At 44.6% G+C, this 25,377-nt stretch overlaps 1 protein-coding gene across 1 annotated transcript in view; it reads right to left on the reverse strand.

The window, feature by feature from the left end:
* Positions 1-24,883, reverse strand: part of IQGAP1 (IQ motif containing GTPase activating protein 1) — a 160,904-nt gene extending 136,021 nt beyond the window's left edge. The window contains exon 1 of the mRNA XM_073653145.1: positions 24,649-24,883. Within this exon, the coding sequence (XP_073509246.1) occupies positions 24,649-24,697 (49 nt within the window). The 5' untranslated portion in view covers positions 24,698-24,883. The remainder of the gene's footprint in view (positions 1-24,648) is intronic.
* Positions 24,884-25,377: the final 494 nt, after the last annotated feature.

The raw sequence follows: 25,377 nt of genomic DNA on the forward strand, positions 1-25,377 counted from the left end.
GTTTCAACCCAATTTGCTCTAACGGTTTCAGCATTTTGAGATTTCCAATACTCTGTTAAAATCCATTTTCTTTGATCTGTAGTTAAATTATTTGCCATTATGTGTTATCTGAAAAGAACAAAGATTTGGGGGAGATCTATCTGTGAAAACTAGATCTGTGAAATTGGCTCAGTTGCCCTTAGCAACCAATCAGATTCCACCTTTCATTTTCCAAAGAGTCTGTGAGGAATGAAAAGTGAAATCTGATTGGTTGCTAAGGGCAACTGAGCCAGTTTCACTTTACGCCATGCTTGATAAATCTCCCCCTTCATAACCTTATTACACTTTCTGTCCACCTACTTTTGGACCACCCTGTATATGTTAGACCATACATTGTACCTTCATTTAAAAAAAAAAAAACACAAAGTTTGCCTTTTAAAATTTCAAATATTCATGTTTTATTAGGGTAAAGGGTTCTTCTGGAATCCCATTTTATACAAAAAGTTTCTTTCTAGTACGTTTATGTTTTTTTTCATCTCCGTCTACTAGTCGGTGCATCCAGCTTCACATAGCTAAACGGCCAATCCTATTCTTATTTGGTAAAACTACATATCCCAGCAGCACTTGCTGCAATGCTCCAGACTCCTCCTCCACTGTTGTGTGCACCTTCCTAGCTCCACCTCAGTTAATCTAAATGTTGAATTAAGTATATGCTTCTCCGTACTTCTGTTCCTGTACAGTACCCTGCCTGACAGATTTTATCTTCTACCATCTACATCGGTATAGTTGCAGTGTGGTTTTATATCATTAGTTGGTTCAATCAGAGCTAAACTCTCATGCTCTTTTTCACAACCGCATTGTAGAGCTGTGTTCATTGCATTGCTAGCCGAGGAGAAGTCAATGATGTGTAACTGCAAATGCTGCACCATTTATGCATATAACAGAAGACAATTCTCTGCCATATGCATCAATAGAGCAGCATTTGCACTTTCACATCACCAATTTCTCAGCAGCATGCAACAAACAGATCGACTAATCTCAGTTCCTGTCCTAAGGCTGTGTGCCCACGTTGCGGATTACAAGCGTATTTGATGCGGAATTTCCGCAGCGGAAACGCTTGTAAAACACTTGTCAATCCGCACCCCATGGTCCCCAATGAGAATCCGCAAGTTCTATGCCCATGCTGCGGATTTTTCCGCAGCGTTTTTGATGCGCACAAAAATCCGCAGCATGTCAATTAATTTTGCGTTTCCACAAGAGGAATTGCCTTTTCAATGCACTAAAAAATGCAAGGCAATTCCGCATGTGGAAAACGCGCGATAAATGTTTGCGAAATTCCGCATGCGTTTTTCTGGGCAAGGTGATGCGGAAATGAAGCGCAAATTTTCCGCTTCAATTCCGCAACGTGGGCACATAACCTAAGGGTCCCATCCTGGAGAATAGCTCTCCTCTCAGCCCCCTGTGAACAGCCCATTCCGCAGTATAAGGGTATGTGCCCACATAGCGTTTTACAAGCTTATTTGATGCGGAATTTCCGCAGCGGAAACGCTTGTAAAATGCTTGTCAATCTGCACCCCATGGTCCCCAATGAGAATCCGCAAGTTCTATGCCCATGCTGCGGATTTTTCCGCAGCGTTTTTGATGCGCACAAAAATCCACAGCATGTCAATTAATTTTGCGTTTCCGCAATAGGAATTGCCTTTTCAATGCACTAAAAAATCCAAGGCAATTCTGCATGTGGAAAACGCGCGATAAACGCTTGCGAAATTCCGCATGCGTTTTTCCAGGAAAGGACATGCTGAAATGAAGCGCAAATTTTCCGCTTCATTTCCGCCACGTGGGTACATAGCCTAACCCTTCTTTCTAACTCTTCTACATACAGCCCATCCTTCAGCATAGCTCTCCTCTCAGACCCTTTATATACAGCCCATACTGCAGTACATCGCTCCTCTTAGTACCAGAACACAGGCACAACGCGGCTTCCTGGTGTGAGCACTTGCTGTAATGAAGGTGGCGCCACCTCTTTCGGTGACATCACCTCTTTCGGTGACATCCTTTATAGTAGAAGCTTCATTCTAGACAAGTCCCAGAGCAAAGCAATGCTGGCAGGAAGCCAGCTGGGAGAGGCTGCACTGCACAGGGCACCTGAAACTATGGGATGTTACCAATGGTAACTGAAGGGTACTTAGAGCCTGGAGGAGGATACTTGTGGGGGGGGGGGTGATGCGTGCAAAATTGGGCAGATTTAAAAAATGGGTTATATTGGAGCAAATGAATAAATATAGGAGTACATTATTATAAGACCACATCGTGATTTTGGGAGTACCCCTTTAACTTTGTACATGTAAATGGCGCCTGGATCTCTACATTTAATTGACAACTCACAGGCGGGGAGGTGTGATAATAAAATGCCATGCAGGAACATGCCCGTAACACTGCAGTCTTTTATTAACTGCACACTAAACATTTCAAAGCGTGCCAGGCTCTGAGCTGCAATGTAATGATACGTTTCTTGTACCCAGGGAGAATGATCACGTTCAATTCAACTGGAAAAGCTCATGAGATAATGATTTGTATAAATTTGTATAGCGCACACAAGAAAAATGTACTAGTAGGAGAACAGAATTCCCATTATTACTGATTACAGCAGTCTTCTCAGCGGACAACAAAGATGTTTCTTAAAAAGTATCAGATTTGTTACGTTTTATATATTCTGCCTTGATAACTACCTGCTTTGATTAAAGTAAATCTGTGACCAGGTTTATGCCATGTCATCTGAGAGCAGTATGACGTAGGGACAGATACCCTGTGTATCACTTACTAAGCTGCTTGCTGTAGTTTTGATAAATTCACTGTTTTCTTTGCTGCACATCTACCAATTCTCTGAAAGCTAAGCTCTGTATAACCCCGCCCACATCTCTGATTGGCAGCTGTGTACACTGTGCATAGGCAGAAAACTGATAATCAGTGGTGAGTGCGTGGTTATACAGAACCAGGAGGACTACAAGGCACGAGACAATTAGTCCTCTAGCGATAATCTCATGCTGATGAAACACTGACTTTATTGAAAGTACAAATACCAGCCTAGTGAGTAACACATTAATGGAAACAGGGTCTTAGCCCCTACATCATGCTGCTCTCAGATTACATAAAAACTGCTGACATTCTGGTTTTAGAACAAAAAGTTTGACCGGAGGAAAGGTATGAACTCTACACAAGAGGAGTTATGGGTGTTAAGTAACCAGATATTCAAATTAAAGAATTTCATAATGTGCTAAAATTTGCCACAGCATTCTGACTGATTGGGGGTCCGATACCAGGAAACCAATAGAGGATCCGAGGTTCACTCAACAATTCTCCTGCAGAGTGACACCTGTAGCCACCCGATATGCAGGGAACTGCGACAGAGCGTTAATCAAGAGAAGAGATTGTGCTGAGAGTAACCAATAGCAGCATGGCGGTCCATTCATTCGGTGGGGAAAAGACCCTCAATCAGGAAGTGACAGCAAACACTAGAATGTGAAAAGACTGATTTAATGCCCTTATCATATTTATATTCATCAATATAAAATCAGTGGGGTCTAGCACTGGGAACCCGCAGTAGTCTAATGTAAGGAATGTGCAGAGCCAGAGCAGCACCGCTCCATATACTATGTAGTGACCCTTCCCATTTCCTATTGAAGTGATTGGAAGATGAGCTGCAATACCAGAATATGGCCAATAATGTACAGAGGTGTGCTGTTCCAGCTCCATACACAGTTTACGTCCTGCCCCCACCAGTGCTGAGTTCAGCTGATCATGAAGGAAGGGGTCGGATGTGAGATCCCCCACTGATTTCATACAGACAAGCTATCCTATGGATAGGTCACCAATTTTGAACTAGTGGAAACACCTTTAAGTAAAGTAGAACACAATGTCATCTAAATCACTTCAGTGGTTTAGAAATAAACAGATGACTTCAAAAGGGCATGTTAATGTGGGGAAAGGGTTATATCTGGTAGCCAATTATTTTTTTCACCCAAAAAGCACCAAGGTTATTTCTTATTAATGCACATTTAAAAAAAATCTGTTACCATATTTTTGCTACTCCATCTGATGTAATGTCAGAAAACCCAAATCCAGCGATGTGTCATTTACTGGGCTGCATTTTGCAATAAATCCCTGTTTTCTCTGCTGCAGATCTATCAGTTCTGAATGCGGAGCTCTGCATAACCCCGCCCACACCACAGCTTTCTGTGTACACTGTGCATAGGCAGAAAGCTGCCAATCAGTGGTGGGGGCGGGGTTATACAGAGCTCACAAATATGGAGGACTATATGGCAGCAGGTTTACTAGTCCTCTATTGATAAAATCAAAGACTTATCAGCAGGAAATTATCAAAACTACAGTAAGCAGCCCAGAAAGTGACACATAGCTGGAATCAGGGTATCTGCCACTACATCATGTCGCTCTCAAATAAGGCGGCTAAAACTTGGTGACAGATTCCCTTTAAAAGAACTTGACCCCTCATCCAGGTAAATGGTGTATATGAAGCACAATCTAGTGATATGTTATACTGTGCTCTGCATTAAGATAAAATAAGTTTCTGATTTACTGTTGTGGGAAAGTTTCAGTGATACTTCTGTATATTTCTTATACAGGCAGGACCGCCCTTTCTACAAGTACAGAACAAGAAGTCACAGCAAGGTCTTCTACTGAGGAGTGGGTGACTAGGGAAAATGATGTCATGCATAGTGCTGATGGGAGAGGCTCGGAAATAGCTGCCAAGATCCCTGCATTTATTGGTGAACTCCCCAGCCTGGAGCAATTCCTTCCATTCACAGGTCCCCAACACAAGTAGTCAGACGAGATGGCCAGGACTGTGCAGCAATCCAATCTGCAGAAGATCCCTCAACTACTACTGTATAGACCAAAAGTGATATAAAGGTTTCCAAATAGCAAAACTTGGCATTAATAGAAAGGACACATATTCCTGTTCTCACTCTGAGGGTGTGTTCACATTGGTCGATATGTCCTGATGGAAATTTCACTGCGTATTACAGTAGTGTTATTGGGATTTCACTAAATCTTAGCTGCTGGCTGTAGAGAAAAGCTGCCAATGTATGCTGCAAATTTTCCCTGGTGATTTCCCCCTTTGCAATACAGCAAAGCGATCACAGCGATATGACCCATATGCACAGACAACAATGTCATCCTCAGAGGATTCTGTGATGCCCCAATGTGAATAACACAGTGAACTTGGGCATCACTAGTTGCAACTTCTTTGCCCATCGTCAGATATATTTTCAGACTTTTGCAGAAGAGTCCACACCCTTAATTGCTCCTTACTTTGTTTCTATGAAGCTACACATAGCAATTACCATTAGGCCTCTCCCCAAGCTATGGTACCAGCAGATTAACACACCTATATGCAACAAAGGACACTGGGAAGAAATACACTAAGATCCGGAACCAGTGACGGAATGAATGGCGAGTAACCGCATTGTCACTATACAGAGGAACATTCCAGTAAGCAGGCAATTTTTTGGCCTTAAAGGGAATCTGTCAGAAGGTTTTTGCTATGTAATCTGAAGACAGCATGAGATAGGGGTTAAAACACAGATTTCAGCAATGCCTCTCTTAGGCTGTGTGCCCATTATGCGTTTTTTAAGCGTTTCCACAGCGGCAAAAATGCTGCAGAAAACGCTTGGTAGAAGGTCTGCCATGTTCCCCAATGATAATCCGCATGTGCTATGCACATGCTGCGGAAATTTCCGCTGCGGGTTATCATTGCGGGAAAAAACGCAGCACTACCAATTATTTTGCGGAAGCGCTGAGTTTTCGCCACCATTGACTTTCATTGGAACGCATGGAATCCGCATCACTGGATCTGTACATGCGGAATCCAAGCGTTTCAATGTGTGGATGGTACCCGGGTATGGAGGAAAGGAGACTCTCCTCCGGACCCGGGTACCATAGAACCTGTAAAAAAAAGAATCAAATAAAAACTAAATATTATATTTACCTTCTGATGGCCCCCGGTGTGCTTGTCTTGGCTTGCCGGCAGCTCGCGGTGGACTGAAGGACCTGCTCTGATGTCATTTAGTCATGTGACGGCAGGTCCTTCAGTGTACCGCAAGCTGCCGGCAAGCCAGGACGGAGCGAATAAAGACTGCGGGGGCCATCAGAAGGTAAGTATAGATTTATTTTTTACCATTCTTTAAGGTCACACTATATAAATCCATGCCGGTTGCATGGATTTATATAGTGTGACCAAGTGATCAAGCACTTTCCAAGTGATGCTAAAATCGCTTGGAAAGAGCTTGTCAACCCGCATGCGGAAATGCAAGTGAAGAACGCTTCACATCCGCATGTCCCTGGCAGGAAAAACGCATGTACAATCCACATGCGTTTTTTCTGCCAGGGAGATGCAGAAATGCTCAGGAAAAAATCCGGAGCATTTCTGCATCGTGGGCACATAGCCTTACCAAGCTCTGTGGTTTTGTTTGCTTGCAATGATTGTTTTAGCACCAGGAGCTCATCATTGCTGAACACAGCAGCACATGCCAGTCTGACACGCCCCCTTCTGTGATAGGCACCTCACTGTCTATGGACTTAGTATACACAGAGCCTGGAGTGGGCGGGGGCAGCTTCCTCAGCTCTGCTGTATTGCTAAATCTAAAAACTGATTGTGTTAGATTACAGGGTGCTGCCATTCTAAGTGATACATGGTTGGATTCAGCTTCTCTTTGCCTACATTAGACGGCTCTCAGATGAGGTAGCAAAAAGCTGCTGACAGATTCCCTTTAAAAGGGTAGTTCGGTTAAAACAAAATTTAACCTAACTTTAAGATAGTTGATAACTTGCCGAGCGGTGGGTGTTCCACCACTGGGACCCCACCTATTGGTAAATCAGAGAATTTTTATCCCCATTAGAAGATGGCGTGGTACATTGGGACTCCAGAATGCCCATTCATTCCTTCTCGGCAGCCCCTTAGGGAATGAATGGAGCGGCGGTTGTGCATGTGCACTGCTGATCCATTATAATAGGGATTAAAATTCCTTTCTCAGCCCATCAGTGCAGATAGGTGATGCCTTGTTTTAACCGGACAACCCCTTTAGTAAATAAATATGACAGGATAACCTACAAAAGTAGTGTCAAAGGGGCAGATTTACGAATCCTGTGCAATAGGCAGCATAGACTAATCAGTTTTAGGCCGGCTTCACACATCCGACATTCATGGCCTAAGTATGGACTATGATGGCTGGACCAGCCGTGGGTTTCCTGACCTAAACTGGTCAGGAGACCCAGGACCAGTCCTGACAACATATGCACGATGTATGAGACCAGCTTAATAAAACACCAAATTTAGCATAATGGCGGCAAATGCTGAATGATAACTCTGGTGCCTTTTCTAGACTGTCTGGTTTAAGTTTACACTAGATTTAATTAGCTTACTTTTAGACCAATTTTCAAGCAGCAAAAGTAGACGTTTAGCGACTTTGTTATATTTTACCAACAACCTTAACCATCCCTACTCAACTTAGGAACTCGTTAGTTTCTGGTATTTCTCAGGGAATTTTTACAAGCGGTTTTATTGTAGTTTCTGGAGTTTTTACATGCAACATGCATTTTTTTTTTTTAACTTATTTTAAGTACGTTAGGCAGGTCGATGGGAAAAATGGAAAAAATAAAATAAAAAAATAAATAAAAACTGTACCTAAACATAACATGTTTAATTTTAGAAAACTGCCACAAACTGAAAAAAACCCTTATTAAATAAATTCCATGTAGACTTTTCAATAACTTACTATAAACATTAGTCTATAGTTATTTGGCTGTAGCTTTTGTAGCCAAGAAAAATTATTTTAAAAGTGCCACAAAAACTTAACAAAATGCCGAATGTGAATCCTGAATGGAACAGACAAAAGGTAATCTCTAAACGCAGTTGTGAATGTGGCCCAAGAATAAAGTTTATTTAATAATTTGCATTTGTTTTTGTAGAACGTTTATGGAGGATTACAGGGTAATTGTTATTACAGTTGTGGGACAACCATGTACTGACCGGTGACGCTCTGCCCGGTGACTATACACACAGGCTCCATTATGGGGGAGCAGTACAGATGATCAGTGTTTTATGCACTTTTTAACAAGCTCCATAAGTAAAGTGACCTCACATAGCTGTCCAGTGATCCATGCAAAAACATTGACTTCTAGGCTGAAAGGATAACATACAGTTTCCTCAGATATGCTGGATGGTTGTGGGTCTGCGCATTACAATTAGGAAAGCTAATGTACGTACTTGCAGTGCTACAGCAAGATCCTTCTCATCCCTGACTGCAGCACACAAGCACACACTTCAGATTTCGCAGACTTACGACAAGAATTTTGGTAAATTTAGAGCAACGTATCCATGGTTACGACCACTGATGTAGTGACAGTTAACTAGTTGCTAGTGGTCATAACCATGGATACTTAAGGTCCTGCAATGACTGCACATCGGGAAAGACACATAGCAAATCAGAAAGAAATGTAGTATAGTTTAACTGGAGGTAGTTGCTAATATTATTAATTATTATTACACCTGCAACATAGTGGGATAAGATCTTGGAGATGGAAATACTCCTTTAAGTAGTCTTCGAAAATTCTATCATATGAATTATGGAGTGGATCTGCATCAGAAACCTTGTGTGTGGACATACCCTAAGGCTTTGTGCACACTGCGTTCCAGCCAGCAGAGATGGACCTAAGGAGGATTTCTTGATATTTACTCATGACATATAGCACTAGGCATACAGTGATCAATGTCACCCTGTGATTCTAATTGTCTCAAAAGCTCAGGAAAGCACAATCTGCTGATGTATAAACAAAATCTAGGGCTCAGCTGCAGTGTGCACAAGGTCCAAGACTGGATACATATGTCTCTAAAGCACAGTCCAAGTACAGACCGCAATGTCAGGACCAGCCATAGGTCTCCAGACCTAAACTTAAAAGCCTTAGCTATGTCCATGAGGCTTACTCGTATGGGTCAGGACACCCGAGGCAGAGAACCTATGTATGGCGGAGAACCTGAGGCGTCTTTTCTTGCTCTTCTGTTTTTCATCTAAGACAAGCAGTGGTGCACGTGTCTACCAGCTCCTCACCCGACCCAAGGCACATACAACTATGATTAATAACAATATGGCCGTGACACTTTCCTTTCTGTTCTGACATTAATTTTAACCCAGGGGCCTATGGGACTGTCTACATAGAAGAAGTTGGCAATTGAACCCGCAGTCGAGAACCCATGATACATACGATGACCCAGGACAACATTCCTGTAACATCTGAACACGTTTATGCCTTCAGGAACAGCAGATTGGTGGTCTTAGAATTTTCTTTTATGTACAGAAAAATTTCATCTACTTCTCAAAAAAAAAAATAAATAATGCATGTACATGAACGCAAAAAAATAAAATCCATGAACAGTTTTCAGAACAAATCCACAGTAAAGTTTAAGGGTTATTATAGGCAGACACAAGTAGTCGCTTAGAAAAATGTTTATACACCCATACTTCTGTCTCCCTTTATCAGAGTATTATAACAGATGCAATAATTACAGGACATATTAGTGGTTTGGGGATTTTCTACAAACACTTTAGTAATAAATGAGGTAATCAACGAGACAAGATTGTTCTTATTTTTTTGTTTGATCACTGGGAAACGTTCGGACGATCATCACCTTGTGTAAAAGTGTCTGAAAAATGCATCCATTCAATGAGCTTTCCAAGATAATGACTTACATGGAACCAGGAACGTTAGGATTCCGGCAGAAGAAGAAAAGAGCAAATTAACAGAGATTGTTTTTGTCCATTCATGTATTTCCTGAAGGGAAAATATAAGCAAACTTTCCCCATTAGTCTTATACCGAGAACAACAGAACAATTGCAGCAGTTTTCTGGTTTAGAAAACCCATTTTTATTTCTTAGGGAATTCAGTGTATATGGAAGGATCCTTATTTCTGGGCCAAGGTGGGGAGAGGTACAGAGAGCGGCTCTGGAGGACTGGCATTACACAGACAACCTATTGAGCACTATGTAATGCCTCATTTCTCCTGTGGTGGTGCTGTAGGGAACAAGAACGCTTACAGTGCAAAGACTATATATAATCACTGATTGTCTTAGGTTATGACTTCAAATAAGTAGGGATTGTCCAAAGTAGAGAACCTCTTTAAGCCATAAAAGTCTTACGGCCTCATTCAGACATCAGTTTTTCATGTACGTGTTCTATCCTTAAAAAAAAAAGTAAAATGTATGTTTTTTATCAGTTATAGCTCAAAATCACTCATTTAAGCCTAAGCCCATGTGCACACGTTGAGTATTTGGTGAGTTTTTACCTCAGCATTTGTGAGCCGAGTGTTTCCATTCTGCTTTTCCTCTGTTTCACTCCTGATTTTCGCTTACAAATACTGAGGTAAAACCTCATCAAATAGGCTACATTCACACGTTGAGTAAGAGTCAGTGAAAATCCGTTTTCTCTCCAAATTTAACATTACAATGAGTAGAAGGAGGTTTATATTTTTTTTTTCTACAGTAAACAGAAAAATACATTGGCGAAACACTGACAAAAATCTGATTCAAAATAGTGCCGAAAATCAATCTTTTTTTTGTGCACAAAAAAAAAAAAAAAATCACCAATGTGAGAGTGAGGTATGAAGTCTAACTCTGACTTTATGCTCTTCTCTCACATGTAGAAATCAGTCTGTTATTACCCATAGAAATACATCTAATGACACCGGACCATGCATTTTAGAAAACATTTACAAGTTGGCTTTTCTTACAGCCGCCGCTATGACACATGCTTCATAAAGCTTTTATATGGAGGCATTCAGTGAGAGTTGCTGATCCTCCCTGTTACTTTTTATCTTTTCTCTTTCCATATTCCCTGCAAATTCGGTGTGACTTTAAGGACTTGTTCACACTAACTTTTTTTTTTTTCCCGTCACATGAAAATCACAAATTTTCTAATGAAAACCTCTTCAGGAAACGCTTCTTCTATCAGGAGTTTCTGGAGGAGTTTTTTTTTTTTTTTGTTTCCTGAAGCAGCTTGGAAGCTTTTCAAGCATTTTTGTAGATAATTTTTTCTTGAAGTGTTTTTTGCAGCCTTTTCATTTGACAGCACTTTCTTTTCTCCAACTAGACATTTTTGACAGCCTGAAGCATTTAAAAGAAGCTCAAAAGCATGAACAGCAAGCTGTTTTTCTATAGAAACGAATAGGGAGATTCTTTTGAGCGGATCTGCTCAAGAAATGGGGGGAAAAAATCTCAGTGTGAACATACCCTAAGGGCTTTTCTGTGACTATTACTGATAACTAGTGGTGAGCGAGTATGTTCTATTTACCCTTTCGGCGAGTATGCTCGGGCCGAGCTCCGAGTATTTACAGCTGCTCGGTGATATGGTTAAATCGCTCCCGTGTGCATGATTTGCAACTGTTTGACAGCTTTATTACATGTGAGGAATGTCTATTTTTACACATTCCTCACATGTAATAAAACTGTCAAACAGTTGCAAATCATGCACACGGGAGCGATTCAACCATATCACCGAGCAGCTATAAATACTCGGAGCTCGGCCCGAGCATACTCGGACAGAACATACTCGCTCAACCCTACTGATAACCTGTCCATATTTCCTACGGAATAGAAGACCCCTATTATGGAAGAGGGGTCCCCCAGTTAGCTTCAAATAAGAAGGGGTCAGTCATTTTCTGGCATAAGCATACATTTCCTCACATTTTCCAGCACATATACATGTCAAAAATGTCCAGCAGGTCAGCAGTTAATGTATCTGGTCTCACATTTGACATATTCCTCTGTTATATCTTACAGAACCCCATGTGAAGTCACAAGTCTGATCTTGGAGGAGATCCAGGACTTAAAAGAATCATTTTGACACACAAGCCAGACATTTCTTGATAAGGCAGAAGGAAACGGTGACAACACTGACAGATTACATCATGGTTTCAAGAAAAGACGCTAGAAAAAAGAAGTTTCTCTATGAAACTTAAAGGGGTTGTCCACACAGCTAAAAAAGTGCTAGAAACAGAAATTAAAGTAGAGCTCTGACTGTCTTTAAAGGGTTACTCTCATCTCCATAGATGAATATTGCCACTTCATAGAAAATGTCTAAAATGTTTGCCTCTTTCTAGCACCAGCAAGACAATATTCACATATTGGTTCCTGCTGACCAGCAGAGCAGGCAGGAGAGCTGGATTTCTCTGCTGACACAGTTCTCTAAAAGGTCTAAAAAAAAAAGGAAGAGAGTTGCAAAATCTCTGTTATTACCACCCTACAGTTTGGGTAAAAGTTGAGTCTCACTGTAATGACCCATTCACATACTTAGGATTTGAGGAGGCTTTAGGCACCAGTTCTGTGCCACAGTATTCACTCACGTTCTCTCTCCGATGCATGTGAACAGGGCTTGTTATTCCCGTTCTTATGCCCAAGTTGTCAATATCTTCTTACCAGAGGAACGTGACAACACAAAGTTCTATGAAACAATGTATTTTTTTAGGCAAACTTGTCAGAAGTGGTGACCGCTCACCTCTAAAATCAATTCAGTTATTCTAAGGCCCCCTTCAAACTTCAGCATCTCCAGTACAAGTGGTGACAGTTTTCATACGTACTGGAGACACTTACCCGTAGACCCATTAAATGGGTCTATAAGTCTGCACACATGTCCATGTGTTCACAAGGACCGTGTGTCCGTGTGACCCACACGTGGACATGTCCGTTTTTTTCCAGCAGCACGGACGGTAATACATCCCCACACATGGATGACAAAAAGTGTCATCCGTGTGCAGTCTGTATGACACGTACCGGAATAGAATGCAGAATAGAAATGACATGTTTAGATGTGCAAATATATAAATAGAAATATGTCAGCAAGATATATAATCAGTGCTTTGCATGTGTAGTTTTCAGTACTTGTATTTAGCAAAAAAAAATGTTATGGGGTCCCCTTTATTTTTAATAACCAGCTAAGGGAAAGAAGACAGCTGTGAGCTGGTCTTATTAGTTTGGGAAGGGGCCAATATCCATAGACCTTCCCAGCCTATTAATATCAGCTCACAGCTGTCCTTTACTGGTTATTAAAAAGCAGGGACCCCAAAAAAAAGACACTTCATTTTTTTCTAGGGTCCCCCCTTTTTAATAACCAGTAAAGGCTAAGCATACATCTGTGAGCTCATATTAATAGGCTGGGAAGCTCCATGTTTATTTCCCCTTCCCAGACTAAGACCAGCTCATAGCTGTTTGCTTCCCCTTAGCAGGTTATTAAAAATAAGGGGGACCCCAAGCCATTTTTTTCAATTATTTATTTATTTTTTGCTAAATACAAGTACCGAAAATTACACACACAAAGCACTGGTTATATATTTCACTGACATGTTTCTATCTATTTATCATCTTTCTATTCTCTATCTTTGCACATCTAACACCTAAACATCTGTCATTCTATTCTGCATTCTATTCCAGTAAGTGTCACAGTGATGGAGCACGCGGACAGCACACGGATGCCCCACGAATGGTACATACCGACACACGGACACGGATAGCAACAGTACTGTTTTTTTCAGTACCAGAAACATCAGGACGTGTGAAAGAGGCCTAAAAGGTTTCTTTTTTTTTACATGATAAACACAAGTGTGGTGTGTTACTTACTTTCATGTGACTAAAAACTCCCAGAATACAACCACAACAGCAGTAAAACATGTGAATGACAACTAAGAGCAGAGCGGCTACCACATGCCTCACTTCTGGTTCAGCACCCAATATGGCCGCCTCGTATGTGTTCCCAACAGTGGCCTATAAGTCAGTGACTAAACCCATTCCATTACTATCTGCTAAACCCACGGCCATTTAATGTACATGGCGTGTTAGATGTCTACATATCTGAGCCTGTTATTTTCAGGGGAGAATAATAATCATGTGGGGGTATGGCAGCGACTTAAGGTGTATTTACACTGAAAAATTATTATTCACGCATATTCTTAGGAACGCTTGTTCCACGATAATCCTTGTAAACCTGGTGGCTGATCACCCAATGAAAGAGCAAAACACTGGTTCATAGGCTGAAATTATGTTTTGTGTAGAATAAAAGATCATTGTTGTCGGCGGTGCATCGTCCTGTGTAAACAGGAATCACAGTTGTGAGAACAATGGCAGCCTATGCACTGAGCGATTTATTACAGATCGCTCAGTGCTCATCGTTTACCTCGGTCTGCCTGTGTACACAGGATATTAATCGACCGCTGATTGGCAAAGGTTTATTGATCGGCAATCGTCATGAGCCACAGGTCGGTTCGTGTAAACAGACCCTTGTTCCCCTCTCCTCATACAAAACACATTCAAAAGATCAATGAGAAGTCAGCACACTAAAGTATATGGCCAATTTAAGGAGTTAATCTTTGTAGCATCTCCACTTTGTTCCAGAATTAGTGGATCAGCACAGTTTTTCTTCTGTGCCCTTCTGTTCCCAAGTTATGCTCCCCCCCCGGTAATAATGGTGCAAATTTTCCCTTCAACCAACTGGGTGTACAACACAGAACTTCTCTGTGGGTACTTGCTTTTTTTCCTCTGATGCAGGCCATTCTAAACATGGCCGCATCCACAGTTTTGTGGTATACGCCCAGTTGGCTGAAGGGAAAATTTGCACCATTATTGCTGGAAGGGAATAACTTTGAAAAGGAGGGGCACAAAAGAAAAAGAAGAAATGTTCCAGAATCAATGTATCAGTACTAGTGATGAGCGAGTGTGCTCGTTTAACCCTTAAACCGAGCACAGTCGGCGTGCTCGTATATTATGTTTAAGTCCCTGCGTCTGCATGATTTACAGCTGTAAGACAGCCTCAACACATGTGAGGATTCCCTAACAAACAGGCAATCTCTGCATGTGTTGAGACTGTGTAACAGCCATAAATCATGCAGACGCAGGGAATCGAACATAATATACGAGCATGCCGAAGATACTCGGTAAGCACCCGAGCGTGCTCACTCATCACTAATCAGCACCAATTGGTGGAGGTACTCAGGTTTAAGTAAAAAAATCCTCTTTAAAGGGGCTGTCTGGCCTTAGGCTACAAGTCTGCAGTTACTGTATGTGACTGCAGAGTTGTGAATCCAAATATCACGCGCACTGCGCACCGTGAGGGTTCTCCGATGCCGGAAGTGGCGGTCATGTGACTGCAAGTATGCAATTTGCACACTTCCAGCCATATTCCAACTAGACATGTCCAGCCTCGCTCAATACACATTGACTTGGTAGGTGACCGCATGTATGCAAATCACATACTTGTGGTCATGCGCCTGCAGCTTCTAGAGCCGGCACCAGAGAACCAGCCAGCATTGTGAGGATTCATAAGTCTGCAGTCACAGACTGACCACCTTTACTGGGGTTGTGCAGCCTTGGGCTACAGGTCTGTACTTCAACATACCAGGCACCCAGGGCCAGCTCCAGGCTTTTCTGGGCCCAGGGCGAAAAAGTCTCAGTGGGCCCATTTAACACATACCACAATTCATGATGCAGAGATACCGCAGAGAAATTATATTATAATATATATATATATATATACATATATATATATATATATATTACAATGCAAAGATTTCACTTCTTACATTACATGAGTGATATCTATGGTAAATTCCACAATAGCTCAGAAACCGGCGAATCGCTCCACACAGTATACTGGCCCCATAAAGTGCTCCATACGGAATACTGGCCCCCATAAAACGCTCCATACAGGATACTGGTCCCCTTATAACGCTCCATACAGGATACTGGCCCCCATATAATGCCCCATGCAGAATGTCACCCCCCCTCTTTATAATGCACCATGCAGGACATCACCCCCATCTCTTTATAATGCCCCATGCAGGATATCACCCCCCCCCATATAATGCCCCATGCAGGATATCACCCCCCCCCATATAATGCCCCATGCAGGATGTCACCCCCCATATAATGCTCCATGCAGGATGTCACCCCCCCATATAATGACGCATGCAAGATGTCACCCCCCCCATATAATGCCCCATGCAGGATATCACCCCCCCCCCCCATATAATGCCCCATGCAGGATGTCACTCCACTCTGCGCTGCCTGTGACGGCTCAGGGGAGGGCGCGGTGGAAAGAAGTTACCGCCCCCTCTGACCTGAGACGTCACAGGGAGCGCACAGCAGGAAGACAGCGGATCTGCGGAGACACGGGGAGAGGTAAGTATCCGGCTGCCGGGGCCCTGAGCAAGTAGGGGAGAAGGGCGGGCACTGGCACCGCTCTCCTCCGCCCTTAGCCCAGCGGGGTGGCCGACTGAGTGGGCCCCCCGCCTGCTCAGGGCCCAGATACTTGCCCTGCAGGCACCAGCCGGCGTTGTGAGGATTCACAAGTCTGCAGTCACAGACTGACTACAGACTCGTAGCCCAAGGATTGACAACCCCTAAAGGTACTTTCACATACCATACCATTTTCCACCCCAGTAATGGGTGCAGAATATACTCCATGCAGCATTGTGAATGACATTTCGCAAAATTTCATTTTCATGTGGCAAATAAAATCTACAGCATAAATTCAGCAGCGCTGCAGATATGAAATCAGCAGTAATGTCAATTAATACTGTGAACATCACCTTGGATTTCATCCTTTGTACGTAACACTACGATTTTGGTGAGCTTTTGATGCTGAAGAATTTCCGTCCCATTTCTGCACCTATTGTACAAATTAGGTTACTTGCGGTTTTTTCATTGTGTTTTTTAACATGTGTTTTTATTGCGTTTTTGACACTGCGTTTTTTGTCATTTTTTGGTGTCATGCTTTAAGCAAAGCGGTTTTGTTTTTGATCCTTTTTGGCTTTGAAAAAAACATTATTGAAATACCTAGGTGCGGATTCCATGCGTTTTTGATGCGTTTCTGCCGTGGAAAAGCTCTAAAACACGTGTGTTTTTTACCTTTGGATTTTCTGTATCTGGTGCAAGTCTATGGGGAAAATGAACACAGAAAACTCAGCGTAACCGAAACAGAAATTCACCTGCTGCGGATTTGAAACTCGCACCGCAGGTCAGTTTACGCTGAGGAACATAAAAGTACAGTGGACACGAGATTACTATAAATCCCATCCACTTTGTTGGAACTGGAAGACGCTGCGTTTTTGATGCAGCAAAAATACGCAGCGTCAAAAACTCACCAAAATCGCATTGTGGGAACTTCGCCTAAAAGGTAAACTGTGCTGTAACATCGCTGTATTTCCACAACAAAATACTCTGATTTCAATAGGTCCACAAACTAAAAGTCCCAAGAGAACGTCTCCATATAGGCCACGTGCACACGTTGAGTATTTGGTCAGTTTTTTACCTCAGTATTTGTAAGACAAAACCAGGAGTGGGTGATAAATACAGAAGTGGTGACGTGTTTCTATTATACATTTTCCTCTGTTCCACTACTGGTTTTGGCTTACAAATATTGAGGTAAAAAACTGACCAAATACTGAATGTGCGAACGTGGCCTTCAAGTTCACTGCAGTTCCCAATACCTATTGCAAATGGCAGAAAACAAAGGCAGCAAAATATATCAGAGAGTGATTCATAAAGGACTCCCAGTTTAATTCCAAATTACAGTGTGGAGTAAATTGCTGCTTCCAGCATTCGGCTTGTGTGCACACGATCTGTAGTGCGGCCATCTTGCATAATTGTGATCCATTTTAATTTTAACATATTTCGCAATAATTCTAGAATGTTTATGTACCATTGCAGGGAAAGACCCAGCACTGCATGTAACATACATTTGCTGTCCATTGCTTTGAACATTAAAAATCCCCATTATATTAACTTACAGAATACAGTATCCCCTGTATAATTTCAGGCAGAGATGGATCCGCAGCTTTTCTGCCGCACGTACAAGCGAAGATGCAACAGATCTTTTTCAGTAGACTGGAACAGCTGTACGGTTCTCCAGAAGTAATACCTTTCTCAGTTATCTACATTGTACTTTTAAGGCTTGGGATACATGGCGCCTTCAGACCGAGCACACGGCGAAAGGCCAAAGACTGACGTGATGCCAATGCTGCAAAGCATGATAATGAAAATGAAGCAAGATGTAAGCAATCGAAATCAGCTGGACTTGCTTGTCCTGGGAATTTGTTGGCTGCAGTGCGACCATATGCCCTTTCATTATTGGGTGACGTAGCATCGGTATACTGCAATATCTGGTTGTGTGACGTCCGTCAAGGACCCTTGTGCATGGGGCCTGTACTGAGGCTCCATAGTGCGGAGCCCAGGGGTGGTGCAGTGCAAAACTGAAAAAAATCTATCCTCCAAAGCACTGGAATAGGAAAGTCCATCCGCATACAAGTCTATGTACCCCATGTTACAGCGTTTTACAACGTTGTATGCATGAGACCTATAGGGATGTATTCATGACACAAAGCACCTATATGGAAGCAGTCAGACGGTCCTATATATAGAGACCGAGATCAGAACACAGTGCACGGTCTGGCGGGCAGCGTGACGGCTGAATAGCAATACATGAATCTCTCCCACATGGGTTGGGATAGCAGACGGCCAGCCCTTGCACTGCGTTTCCATTTAGGTCCGATTTATACAGAAATCTGACTGCACCCTAATGGACATACATATAAGGCCTCAAGATGTCAGATTTTCACATAAATGTTCTATCCCTGATTTTCACGTATAGATCACGCACCCATTATGGTCTACGGGGCTATTCACATGTCCGTGTGTCCATGCAAAATCACAAAGACATGTCCGTTATTTACTGGCATCATAAATGAAAAGTATCAATACAAGTCTACGGGTCCGTGAAAATCATGGACAGAGCTTAGATAGCATCAGTGTACAGACCGTCTGCTGACCAGGATTACTATTGGGAAGGATAGGAGAAGATTTGTACTGTATTTATTCATCCATACGTGAGAACACTGATGGTAGAAGCCGACACGCTGACCAAGCACTGATGGTAAAAGCCGACACGCTGACCACACACTGATGGTAGAAGCCGACACGCTGACCAAACACTGATGGTAGAAGCCGACACGCTGACCAAACACTGATGGTAGAAGCCGACACGCTGACCAAACACTGATGGTAGAAGCCGACACGCTGACCAAACACTGATGGTAGAAGCCGACACGCTGACCAAACACTGATGGTAGAAGCCGACACGCTGACCAAACACTGATGGTAGAAGCCGACACGCTGACCAAACACTGATGGTAAAAGCCGACACGCTGACCAAACACTGATGGTAGAAGCCGACACGCTGACCAAACACTGATGGTAGAAGCCGACACGCTGACCAAACACTGATGGTAGAAGCCGACACGCTGACCAAACACTGATGGTAAAAGCCGACACGCTGACCACACACTGATGGTAAAAGCCGACACACTGACCAAACACTGATGGTAAAAGCCGACAGGCTGACCACACACTGATGGTAAAAGCCGACACGCTGACCAAACACTGATGGTAGAAGCCGACACGCTGACCAAACACTGATTGTAGAAGCCGACACGCTGACCAAACACTGATGGTAGAAGCAGACACGCTGACCACACACTGATGGTAAAAGCCGACACGCTGACCAAACACTGATGGTAAAAGCCGACACGCTGACCACACACTGATGGTAGAAGCCGACACGCTGACCAAACACTGATGGTAGAAGCCGACACGCTGACCTTTTTTAGCGCACGTGAAACATGGACATCTGATTGAGCCGTAATAAAGCAGAGGCCTATATCCCAGCTTTCTACAATGAAGGAAGAATAAGACTTTGTGCTAGCTCAGACGAGCTTATAATCTGGGGTGTGTGCCAAGAACCGTCCACGAAGAGCACACAGACCCCTTATAGCCAGTGCACATAGCAGATTTTCCACACACTGATAGTCCGAGTGGGAAACAATGGCTGCATGCAGTTCTTTGGTTGGGTTTATGGACCAGAACAACACATACAATTTAACGGTGGCACATGGAGACCGGTCACATCAGCAATTTGTGACTGGACCATTGCTCAATATGGCCATCTGGACCCAGCCGTGGTCTGGAAACAACTTTGGAAACACTTTCCAGCTGGCGTCACACAAGGATGTTTAGTTCTTCAGCTATGAAGTGAGCATATGGTTATAAGGAATAGAGCTGGAAAGTTACAGGAAACGGTTCTACTCCTCAGCCAAGCCGCCATGTCAGCCATCTTCCCAGCATGCCGTGCAGTGTCACACTCTGGGAGGCTGGAGGATGCTCATGTATTGTTTGGCTTCATGGATAAGATTTAGTGTGCGCGTTTCATACAGCCTAAGCTACGGCTTATCCTCAAGTAATAAAGTATCTGCACCTGGGATCCATACGTGACTCAACATATCACTCCAGAATAAAGGAGGACATGAGACTTTCTCTATAGAAAAATATGGCGGCTTTGCTGGGATTATGAACATTTAATCAAAAGTGACACAAGGTCTTTTTTTAATAGATTCTTAAAAAAGCATACAGTGCACTCCATGAGTACAGCCAGGATCCCCCGGTCGCCTGGTTTACTGGATCTAGTTTTTTAAGGCTTCATCCAGATCTGCACTTGTGTATCCAACTGGAGCATCTATCACAGATAACAAAGGAAGCAGGGAGAGAACAGCGCGGCATCTGCATTTCACAATGAGGAAGACCAAGATAGAGGCCCAACGAGCCCCATTATAGTCAGAGGTCTGATGGGGAAAAAATCAATCACGTTGCAGAATCTGTCATCAGGTTTTTGCTATGTAATCTGAGAACAGAATGATGTAGAAGAAGAGACCCTGATTCCAGGGATGTGTCACTTACTAGGTTGTGTTTTGCGGTTTCAATACAATCAGTATTTTATCAGCATGAGATTATCACTGCAGGACAACTGGCCTCGTGCCTCCTAGTCCAACCTCGCGCCAAGCACTGATTAGCAGTTCTCTGTCACTATACAATATACAGAGGAAGATGTGGTGTGTTCAGGGTTATACACAGATCAACAACTGAGCTCTGCTCAATCTACAACAGAGAAAACTGACAATCATCACTGCGGCACCAATATCTGCTGGAATCTGGGTCTCTATCCCTACTTCATGTTGCTGTCAGATTACATAGTAGATTCCCTTTAAAAAATTGCATTGTACCAGAAATCCATGATAGGCTATGTGCCCACGTTGCAGAAATGAAGCAGAAAATTTCTGCATGTCCTTTCCCGGAAAAACGCTTGCGGAATTTGGCAAGCGTTTTTCGCGCGTTTTAGAAGCGTTTTGCACATGCGGAATTGCCTTGCGTTTTTTATTGCATTGACAAGGCAATTCCGCATGCGTAAACGCAAAATTAATGGACACGCTGCGGATTTTTGAGGGCATCAAAAACGCTGCGGAAAAATCCGCAGCATGGGCATTGAAATTGCGGATTCTCATTGGGGACCATGAGGGACGGATTACCAAGCATTTCACAAGCGTTTACGCTGCAGAAATTCCGCAGCATATACGCTTGTAAAACGCTACGTGGGCACATACCCATATACTGCTGCAAAAACACAATATGACCACAGTGTGAACAAGAAAGATGTCACCAACTCTTCCTACAACTGTACCTCACATCCACACAATAGTCATCGCACAGTGTGACATTAAGTTCTCAGCAACAATCTGGGGGAACAGTCATCCCCACAGTCTGGGTGTGTCCGTCATCTTAGTGGCATTCCTATTACCTTTGTGCCAACCAGTGTACAGCAAAGTAGCATGTACAAACTAACAGCTACTGAAGACTTTAATATGGAGGTATACACACACACACAATCCTGAGTGGACGGCTGAGGGTTTGTGTGTACTCTGATGTGACTGCTGACGCTCTCCTGGGTAGTCACAGTGCCAACAGTCACATTTCTATACTTAGCCTCTGACCAAGAATTAGGAAGTGACAGGGCGGTCTTCATTTTGTAATTTCTGGCTGCATGGCACAGCCCCTATATACTATACGCTATATACAGGTGGGGAGGTGCAGTGCCATTTCCACATTAACCCTATATTCACTGTGCAGCTTAGGACATGTCCTATGGGGCCCAATGCACAGCAGGGCGTGGAGATCCACTGTAAGCACATGTAGTGGGCGCCCGTTGTTTCGTGTGACTGGCAGGAGAGCGGACGACCCAGTCTAGTATCAGACCATAGTCTTTCCTCCGTTATCCCTCCTGGAATCCCTGAATAAAATGACCCCAGGATGTTACTACTGTCTGCGCCTCCATCATTTCCAGGAGGGATAACAGAGGAATGGCACAATGCAGTCTGCGCCTCCATCATTTCCAGGAGGGCTAACAGAGGAATGGCACAATGCAGTCTGCTCCTCCATCATTTCCAGGAGGGATAACAGAGGAATGGCACAATGCAGTCTGCTCCTCCATCATTTCCAGGAGGGCTAACAGAGGAATGGCACAATGCAGTCTGCGCCTCCATCATTTCCAGGAGGGCTAACAGAGGAATGGCACAATGCAGTCTGCGCCTCCATCATTTCCAGGAGGGCTAACAGAGGAATGGCACAATGCAGTCTGCGCCTCCATCATTTCCAGGAGGGCTAACAGAGGAATGGCACAATGCAGTCTGCTCCTCCATCATTTCCAGGAAGGCTAACAGAGGACGGCACAATGCAGTCTGCTCCTCCATCATTTCCAGGAGGGCTAACAGAGGAATGGCACAATGCAGTCTGCGCCTCGATCATTTCCAGGAGGGCTAACAGAGGAATGGCACAATGCAGTCTGCGCCTCCATCATTTCCAGGAGGGCTAACAGAGGAATGGCACAATGCAGTCTGCTCCTCCATCATTTCCAGGAGTGCTAACAGAGGAATGGCACAATGCAGTCTGCTCCTCCATCATTTCCAGGAGGGCTAACAGAGGAATGGCACAATGCAGTCTGCTCCTCCATCATTTCCAGGAGGGCTAACAGAGGAATGGCACTATGCAGTCTGCTCCTCCATCATTTTCAGGAGGGCTAACAGAGGAATGGCACTATGCAGTCTGCGCCTCCATCATTTCCAGGAGGGCTAACAGAGGAATGGCACAATGCAGTCTGCGCCTCCATCATTTCCAAGAGGGCTAACAGAGGAATGGCACAATTCAGTCTGCGCCTCCATCATTTCCAGGAGGGCTAACAGAGGATGGCACAATGCAGTCTGTGCCTCCATCATTTCCAGGAGGGCTAACAGAGGACTGGCACAATGCAGTCTGCGCCTCCATCATTTCCAGGAGGGCTAACAGAGGACTGGCACAATGCAGTCTGCGCCTCCATCATTTCCAGGAGGGCTAACAGAGGACTGGCACAATGCAGTCTGCGCCTCCATCATTTCCAGGAGGGCTAACAGAGGACTGGCACAATGCAGTCTGCTCCTCCATCATTTCCAGGAGGGCTAACAGAGGATGGCACAATGCAGTCTGCGCCTCGATCATTTCCAGGAGGGCTAACAGAGGAATGGCACTATGCAGTCTGCTCCTCCATCATTTTCAGGAGGGATAACAGAGGAATGGCACTATGCAGTCTGTGCCTCCATCATTTCCAGGAGGGCTAACAGAGGAATGGCACAATGCAGTCTGCGCCTCCATCATTTCCAGGAGGGCTAACAGAGGAATGGCACAATGCAGTCTGCGCCTCCATCATTTCCAGGAGGGCTAACAGAGGAATGGCACAATGCAGTCTGCTCCTCCATCATTTCCAGGAAGGCTAACAGAGGACGGCACAATGCAGTCTGCTCCTCCATCATTTCCAGGAGGGCTAACAGAGGAATGGCACAATGCAGTCTGCGCCTCGATCATTTCCAGGAGGGCTAACAGAGGAATGGCACTATGCAGTCTGCTCCTCCATCATTTTCAGGAGGGCTAACAGAGGAATGGCACTATGCAGTCTGTGCCTCCATCATTTCCAGGAGGGCTAACAGAGGAATGGCACAATGCAGTCTGCGCCTCCATCATTTCCAGGAGGGCTAACAGAGGAATGGCACAATGCAGTCTGCGCCTCCATCATTTCCAGGAGGGCTAACAGAGGAATGGCACAATGCAGTCTGCTCCTCCATCATTTCCAGGAAGGCTAACAGAGGACGGCACAATGCAGTCTGCGCCGCCATCATTTCCAGGAGGGCTAACAGAGGATGGCACAATGCAGTCTGCTCCTCCATCATTGGACCATATCAGCAGATGTGGACAGATGACAAGTCCTGGAAGATATCAGGATTTGTGCGCAGTCCGGGGCCAGTGCTCATGTAAACTTAGTGGCCAATTACAAGTATCCAGTAGCCACACGACTTTTCTGCAGCAATAAGAACTTTATTAGATCTTACAGAAAAAGATGCAGAAGAAAGGCGCTGACAGGAGACTCAGGGCTCCTGGGACTTGTGGTGCTGACAGCTCCCCCCTTGCTGTGGCTGACAGGCCACTTAGTGAAGTTTAGGAGCGGCGCCCCCTCCCTGCAGGACACGTCCCCACACCCGGCGCTGAGCGATGACACTTCCCCGCGGGGAGACACCTCCGTGGCAGGCAGCGCCCCCCTCGCCCCTCTTACCCCTAGAAGCGCTCACAGATCAGACCCCAAACAGTCCCCGCAATGTCAGGCTGCAGGCCGCCGGCGCCGCACGGGTTAACACGCCGCCTTCTAACTTACAGCCATAGTGAGGACGGAGGAGCCCGTCCACATCATCCGAGGAGGACATGGTGACTGCAGCCGGCTTCTGGGTCCGATCTGACCGGTTCAGTTCCACCCGATGGAGAGAAGGGGAGGGACGGTGAGAAGGGGCAGCGAGGACACGGACACAACTTCTCCGGAGGTGCGGGAGCCTCCTTGGTGCCTGAGACGGAGCAGCCCGGGTGTGTCCGCCCCGCCCCCGCCATAAGCAGCCAATCACAGCGCACAGCCATTCACACGGGCAGCTGCCAAAAGCGGAGATCGTCACCACAGCCTTGCACATGTCCTGGCACCGCTCATCTACCAGTACTACCACAGCCTGGCACATGTCCTGGCACCGCTCATCTACCAGTACTACCACAGCCTGGCACATGTCCTGGCACCGCTCATCTACCAGTACTACCACAGCCTGGCACATGTTCTGGCACCGCTCATCTACCAGCACTACCACAGCCTGGCACATGTTCTGGCACCGCTCATCTACCAGCACTACCACAGCCTGGCACATGTTCTGGCACCGCTCATCTACCAGTACTACCACAGCCTGGCACATGTTCTGGCACCGCTCATCTACCAGCACTACCACAGCCTGGCACATGTCCTAGCACCGCTCATCTACCAGCACTACCACAGCCTGGCACATGTCCTGGCACCGCTCATCTACCAGCACTACCACAGCCTGGCACATGTCCTGGCACCGCTCATCTG

This window comes from Phyllobates terribilis, unplaced genomic scaffold (genome assembly GCF_046119375.1).
Source record: "Phyllobates terribilis strain yellow unplaced genomic scaffold, ASM4611937v1 Scaffold_11__3_contigs__length_659146591, whole genome shotgun sequence".
Taxonomy (NCBI): domain Eukaryota; kingdom Metazoa; phylum Chordata; class Amphibia; order Anura; family Dendrobatidae; genus Phyllobates; species Phyllobates terribilis.